We start from the raw sequence: 7761 nt of genomic DNA on the forward strand, positions 1-7761 counted from the left end.
ATAATTATTTTAATTATTTTGTAACAAAAATGTTAGTGGAAAAGAGACTCACTCATATTAATCCATCACAACGTTCAGCTCTTTCCAATACAAAATTAGTTAAAGCATTAAAGGACAAGACAGTAACTTTATCTCTCATTAAGGAAAGTGTTAAATAAAAATATTTCATTAAATACTATTTCAATTATATTAAAAATATAAATAAAATAATAATTATTTTGTAACAAAAATGTTAGTGGAAAAGAGACTCACTCATATTAATCCATCACAACGTTCAGCTCTTTCCAATACAAAATTAGTTAAAGCATTAAAGGACAAGACAGTAACTTTATCTCTCATTATGTGGGTGAAGGAAAGTGCAAGTTACTTCTCTACTATGCTCTTCAAACAAACAATTTCACCTACAAACTTCTCCCTTTCATTTCATCTTTCGTTATATTTTATTACAAATCTTATTGGTTGAAATGATGGGAACAACAATGTTCTATTAAAGTACAACGGTATACATGAACCGCTTCCTATATTATACATTTATACCCTTTATATAACCCGTTCCCCCCCTCCTTATATTTTATACATATATATTTATCCATCTACGTCCCCCTCTCTACCATGCCCTCTCTAAAATAAAAGATAAATTACCCCTTGTGGCATATACAATGATTATTGATAAATTATCTTTTAACTAGAGTTCCAAAGTTCGAATGAGATCGTCAAATCTAATTGCTATCTCTAATACGATCGCTAGAAAATCCTAAAAATGAGAGAGCTAAAAAACTGATAAAAATTTTTGATATATTAGTTAAAAATGATGGTAATTGGTGTGTGAAAAGAGACACCAAGGTATTTTATTTTATTTTTATCTTTAATTGCTCTTAAATTATTTTTCAGTCATTATTCAAATAATAAAAATCCTAAGATGGTAATTATTGACTCATTGTTTTTATGACTAACTAATATTTTGGTTTGTTTTTGTTATATAGTTATACAAGGCTATGAGGGTTGGTTATCTGAAAAGGAGTATCATTGTTGATCAGACTGAATTTTAAGAAAAATACTAGGAAAAAAATCTTAGGAAGGAGAGAGCTGAAAAATTAATAGATGTGCTCGTTGAAATGAGAGATTGAAAGCATATGAACAAGTTTAAAATCCTAACCTAATTGATTGAAAATGGTGATTGGATTTGAGAGGAATTATGGTTTTAAAATTGAAGAAAAATTGTATTTGGTGCGGATTATAAAAATAACACTACTATCAAGTTTCAAGAGAAACATCGCGTCAATTGAAAAGAAAAGAGAAGATAACGTGAATCTTAAAATTTTGGTAGAAGAATAATTTATGAATAATCAATGTATATGTCACAAGGGGTAATTTACCCTCTATTTTAGAAAGGGTAGCGTAGAATTCACAATAATAATAATACCCGGTCTAACCGAAATTTAGTAAATAATAAGTTAAATAGGAGCGAATATGGTTGGAAGATTTGGCAATTGGAATTTGATAATTTAAATATGATATTTGGATTCAGTGAATTTTTCCAAGTCGGAAAATATAGTTTTCTGCGTAAAAGTGCGCAGTGGAATTTTGAGAAGAGAGAAGAGAAGAGAGAAAACCTAACTCTCTTTGATTTTCAAACCACCATAACTTGAGCTACGGAGCTCCGATTGACGAGCCGTTTGTGGCCACGCGTTGCTCTTCTCATCCTCTACAATTCTATCTAAGTTTGGTGGTGAGTATTTTATTCATCTCTGCCCAGTTTTTGAAATTCCCTACTGTTACACGTTTTTGGGTAGTTAGTGTTGAAATCTTGTGATTTTGGGTGTTTAGGGATACTCCTTAATTAATTTTAACTTCTTTTGTCCTTTTATTATTTTTTTTTCTTCTTTACTCCTTCACACATTTTTTTTTATGTCCCTCTCTGTTTTCAGTTTTTCTTCGCTTGAGGACAAGCAAACTTTTAAGTTTGGTGTTGTCGTTTCGCTTGTGGATTTTCTGTTTATTTTAATGACACCAAAGGGAGGCGAATCATCTCCACATAGGAGCACAGCCAGAAGAATGAGATGACCACTAGGATAACTGAGTTTTTCTTCGCTTGAGGATAAGCAAACTTTTAAGTTTGGTGTTGTTGTTTCGCTTGTGGATTTTCTGTTTATTTTAATGACACCAAAGGGAGGCGAATCATCTCTACAGAGGAGCACAGCCAGAAGAATGAGATGACCACTAGGATAACTGAGGTGGTTAAGTTCCTTTCATTCTATATTTCCTCCCGTTCTTATTATGTTATATTCCTGTTTTTCTGTTATTTTTGTTATTGCATGATCAATTGTTATTTCAATTTCTAGATTTTAGTTTAATTTACTGTCTATTTTATTATTTGATTTCTTTTTATACTGAAAAAGAGTGTCTCATGTATTGCTCACTGAGCTTGAAAATCAAAAGAAAATAAAGAAATGATATAATGCATGAAAAGAGTGAGTTTATATTTAAGATTAATCTTATTTACTTAAATGTGGTGGTACTATTTGTAATTCTGAATGAATGACATGAATAGTGCATATTTGAATTTGAATCAAGAGATGTTGATGTATGAGGAACAGGGATTTAGAGAATTATTATGACTTCTCTGAAATAAACAAAAATTTAATCCTTGAAGCAAAAGAAACAGCAAAAGAAAAAAAAATAAAAGTAAGGTCCAAGGCTCTGAGCATCAATGACTAAGTAGGTCAGACATGATTAAAAGCTCAAAGAGTTGTTTCCTTAGTCATATACTTGTGGTGTTCTTGTGTCAAGCAATCCTTGAGACAGAATATTTAGAGTCGAGACCAAATGCATTTAGCAGAGTATGCCCAAGGCTTTGAGCACCACTATCTGGGAGTAACTGAAAGAAAAATCAGAACATAAAGAGAGTTTCCCAGTTAAGTGCTTGTGGTGTTTTTGTGTCAAGTAAAGTTTGAGACAAAATATTTAAAGTCACGGCTAGGCTTAAGGTACAAAGCACCAAAGAAAAGAGAATTAAATTAAATTTGTTGTGTTCAAGGATTAAACTGAAGTACAAAGATCAGAGAATTCATAATATGATCCGGATTCCAAATTCCGAATGACACTGACATTCCTCTGATTCAAAGGAGAGTGAGATGCCAAAACTGTTCAGAGCTACAATGAATAAACCCCATTTTTTAAGAATAGGCTTGAGCATGACTAAACTCTCACTTCTCATGCAAATTCACATCTTAATCATGTACTTATTTTGGTTGCTTGAGGACAAGCAACAATTCAAGTTTGGTGTTGAGATGCGTGAGCATCTTCTCTATCTTTTCCTAGTGAATTTGCACTTGAATTGCTAAGTTAAATCAAAATTTAAATAGCTTTTAGCCACTATGGATGCTACTTCGAGTTGCGCACAATTCTATTTATTTCAGGTAGCATCTGAAGGGATTTGACGGAGTTTTGTAGCAGAAAAGGGAGAAAGCGAATGATGCTGTCAATCCTAACCTCCTTGCACTCAAACTGGAATAACTTGAGCTACAGAGGTCCAATTGACGTGATTTCAGCGGCATTAGAAAGTTAACTTCCAGGAATTTTCAACGATATATAATAGTGCATATTTCTCCTCCAGCAACCTCTGCATTCCCTACGTTGAACTTGGTTCCTGCCAAGTTCAGCGTGGATTGGAGAACTTCCAAAGAAGAACTTGTTGCCTTCTCCACGCTGAACTTGGGAAAATCCAAGTTCAGCGTGGATTCAAAGGAACACGCTGAAGCACTTGCTGCATTCTCCACGTTGAACTTGGAAAAAGCCAAGTTTATTGTGGAGCTTAATGAATCCAATGGTCCCCACACTCTTCAAGCCCCGCACGGATCAATTAAATTAATTTTGATTCAATTTTTATTTTATTTAGAATTAGGAAAAGATATTATTTTAGTTTTAGAAAATATATTTTACATTAATTAGGATTATATATAAAAGGAAAAAGAATCAGCCCTTTGGCTTCTCTTCTCTTCTACCTCATTCCGCACTTTACAGTTTTTCAGAATCCTTATTTTTTCTCTGAACCATGAGCAACTAAACCTCCATTGTTAAGGTTAGGAGCTCTGTCTATTGTATGTATTGATACTATTATTTTTCTATTTTATTCATCTACTGATTTATATTTCAAGAATTATTTTCGTTCTTTATTTTATGAATTTGGGTGGAACAGAAGTATGACCCTTTTTCTAATTGAGTTCTTGTATAACTTGGAAAAGCTCTTTACTTGAACAACAGCTTGAAAATAATTTCTCCTAAATTTTAATTATCTAGACTTAACGGGATACGTGACATATAATCCTCTTATATTTGGGTAATTAGGATTTTTGTGGCACATAAACTAGAATTGAACTTCATCCTCTAATTGGAATTAAGTGTCCAAGGAATTGGCGGTTGATGAAAGTTAGAGTAGACTAAGAAGGTCTAAGGAATTAGGGCTTAGTCATATATAGTTTGCCATGAATTGAATCATACATGATTAAAATAGTTAGTAAGAAAAGTCAATCTGAAAAATAGATATCTCTGAAGCCTTAACTATTTCTCCATATATTATTCACAACTCGTTTACTGCTTGCTTTCTAATTTACTGAATTTACTGTTTAATGCTTTTGACTTCTTAAACACCATTTTTTGATTGTCTAATTAAGTAAATTAATCAACCATTGTTGCTTAGTCCATCAATCCTCATGGGATCGACCCTCACTCACCTGAGGTATTACTTGGTACGACCCGGTGCACTTACCGGTTAGTTTGTCGGTTATAAATTCCGCACCATTGTCCGCTTGGAACTTCATGATTAGGAACTTTGTAAATATGGGGGTGGAAAGGTCATTGGTTGTCTTCTTTTCCAGGATGATGTTGTAGGTCGTGGAGTCCTTTAAAACCACAAACTCGAAGTATGGTTTTCTTTTGGCTTCTAGTTCCGATGGTGACTGGTAGCACTATCGAATCGTCCGGCTGGAGAAAGTTGTCTCCAAGTCCAGTTACTCCATTGCAATGACTTTGTAGGTTTTTGTTTCGGAGTTTGAGCTTGTCAAAGGCTCCCCTGAAGAGGATGTTGGAGTCGTCTTCGGTGTCCATCATGATATGTCTTACTAGGTCGATTCCGACCTTGAACAAGATAACAAAGGGGCGTCTCCCGATGAAGTGTCGTTTTGGCAATTATCGGGGGAGAATGTGATTGTTGTCGAAAGGGTAAAGGTTCTTTTTTCATCTTTCATGGATAACACCCAGAGATCTTTTTTCAAAGCAGATATTGACTTTTCAGGTGCGTCCTTCCCAGTGATAATGTTTACTATGATCGTTTGGTCGGTCTCTGGGATCTCCTGTCTCACACTTCTAGGGTTTCATGCTTCCCGCTTTGGCGATCTTTCCCTTACAACTTTCCTGGGCTTGCGAATAATTTTGGCAAATTCGGGGAGTTTGCCGTCTCGGATGGCTTATTTGAGAGCGTCTTTACGGTCGAAGCAGTCTTGAGTCTTGTGTCCGTATCCTCTGTGATAATCATAGTATAGGCTTTTGTTATCGCCTGTGCGTTCTTTCAATTGTCTGGCCTTTGGGAGGATGCCTTGTTCTGTTATTTGGTGGTAGATTTCTGTGATTAGGGCCAGTAGAAGGGTGTAGTTTGTGAACTTTTCCACTCTGGGTAGTCGATTGAGGGCAGCAAGTTTGAAGTGTTCCTTTGGGGTTTCTTTGGTCGGTGGATTACTTCGGGGTGTCATTTTGTCGTGGTTCCGTTTATTGGCCGCTACGACTTGGCTTACCTCCTCGTTGTTTATGTATTCCTTCGCGATGTTCTGGATTTCATGCATCGTCATCCAGACCGGCTTGGTTGTGAAGTGCTTCCGGAAATCTTCATTCATGAGCCCGTTGGTTAGGCATTTATCGTTGAACCTGTCAAGGTACTTCCTCGTGGGTTCATCTGGTCGTTGCGTGACGCTGAGTAGGCTAATCAGGTGTTTCGCTTTTGTGGTCCTGGTGGTGAATTGAGCCATGAATTTTCTGGAGATGTTGTCGAATTTGGTTATCAAGCTATTTGAGAGGGCGTTAAACCACTTGATTGCTAGGCCGGCTAGGGTCACCAAAAAGGCCCTGCAGCGAACTGCGTCGACAGCTCGTTCTAGTTTCATCCTGGCCTCAAAGGCCATTAGGTGTTCTTGTGGGTCCTTCGTCCCATCATACTTCATGTCGATCGGCTTGTCAAAATCCTTCGATAACTTGGCTCTTAGGATTCTTTCGGTGAGGTAGTTTCCATTATCACGTATTTGCTCTTTCTTCATTTGGAATCTCTTCGGTATCTCTTGTCGTCATAGTGCTGGCGTTTGGGTTCTCGAGATATGCTGCAATTCTGGCATTTGCCGTAGTGTCGGTTGGGTGACCTTTCGCTCTTGGCTTCTTGTCGTGATATGATCCTAGAGATCTCTTTGCTTGCGTGTTCCAGCTGGTATCGTTCTTTGGAAGTGACCTGGCCTTTTAGGATTTGTACCCTTTGGTAGAGTTCTTGAATTACCTGGATCGCCTTTTTTCCTAGGGCGTTGGTTGCTCTAGCCTCGCCGGATTGGCAATTGTCTTCTCATGGTTGTTGTCTACCAAGGGTTGGCTGGAGGTGCACGGCGTTGGTTATCCTCCCGTGGGTCGGCAGATGATCGTTGTTCCGTGGTTTGGGCGTTGGGTTTGGTGGGTCTGGCTCATGGTGATGGCTTGAAGACCGCTCCTCGAGTACATCCATCATACCGCCAAGGCTTAGCAAGTCTCCACAAACGACGTCAATGTACAAGACTTTGCTGGTACAGATTGAAGGAAGGATTAGGGACTCGCTGGTCTCGGTGATGACGTGATTGGACTTCTAGAGTGGCGGAGGGTGGTATCTGCAAAGACATTCCGACGCTCAAGTCAGAATGGATCTCAGAGGTATAGATGAGGATTATGAGTGTGTAACGTACCTGGGGGAGCCCTTGCCTCCTTTTATATAGTTTGCGATCATTATCTTATTTTATCTTGTTAGCTAAAACAAGGAAAGTATTTGAATTTGAATATCGGTTAAGGATTTGAGGTCACCTGGACAGTTTGGGTTGTGGTGGTGGCCTGGGCCGGGTAGTCGGGTTGTTGCTGCTCCGCTAGGAGACCCTGGGATCGAGTTCGGAACAAAAACAATAATGGGTAAAGTATTGTTTTGGTCTCCAATGTTTGGGATAAATCCTATTTTGGTCCATAACGTTTTAATCATCATATCTTTATACCAAAATGTTTAAAATGACATTAGTGTTATCCCACCGTCAAATTACTCGCTAACAATTAACGAAATTGATGTACTATTAATAATGCTTTTGTTAAAGCTACGTTTGCTCAACCCCTCTTCCACCTTCACTTTCTTAACAAGCTCAAACCCCATTCTCCTACTCTTTTCTTCCTCTTCCTCAAACCCCTCTTGGAGAATTAATAATGCAAAAGAGAGTAGGAGAATAAGGTTTGGACTTGTTGAGAGGGTGACGGTAGAAGAGGGGGTTGAGCAAACGTAGCTTTGACAAAAGTATTGTTAATAATACATCAATTTCGTTAATTGTTAGTGAGAGATTTGACAGTGGAATAACATTGATATCATTGTAAACGTTTTGGGATAAAAATATGACGTTTAAAACGTTAGGAACAAAAATAGGAATTACTCCAAACGTTGGGTACCAAAACAATACTTTACCGAATAATAATATTGTAACAGAGAATAAAATAAAAAATAAT

The 7761-nt window shown here is 37.1% G+C and overlaps 1 protein-coding gene across 1 annotated transcript; it reads right to left on the minus strand.

Annotated features, from left to right (window-relative positions):
* LOC107626995 lies at positions 5466-6305 on the minus strand. The gene has a single exon (XM_016329878.1). The coding sequence runs from the start codon at positions 6303-6305 to the stop codon at positions 5466-5468; it is 840 nt and encodes a 279-aa protein (XP_016185364.1).

This window comes from Arachis ipaensis, chromosome B02 (assembly GCF_000816755.2).
Source record: "Arachis ipaensis cultivar K30076 chromosome B02, Araip1.1, whole genome shotgun sequence".
Taxonomy (NCBI): domain Eukaryota; kingdom Viridiplantae; phylum Streptophyta; class Magnoliopsida; order Fabales; family Fabaceae; genus Arachis; species Arachis ipaensis.

Excerpts from the sequence above, each read along its gene's own strand:
- LOC107626995 (XM_016329878.1), bottom strand. The coding sequence starts at position 6,305 with ATGAAGAAAGAGCAAATACGTGATAATGGAAACTACCTCACCGAAAGA.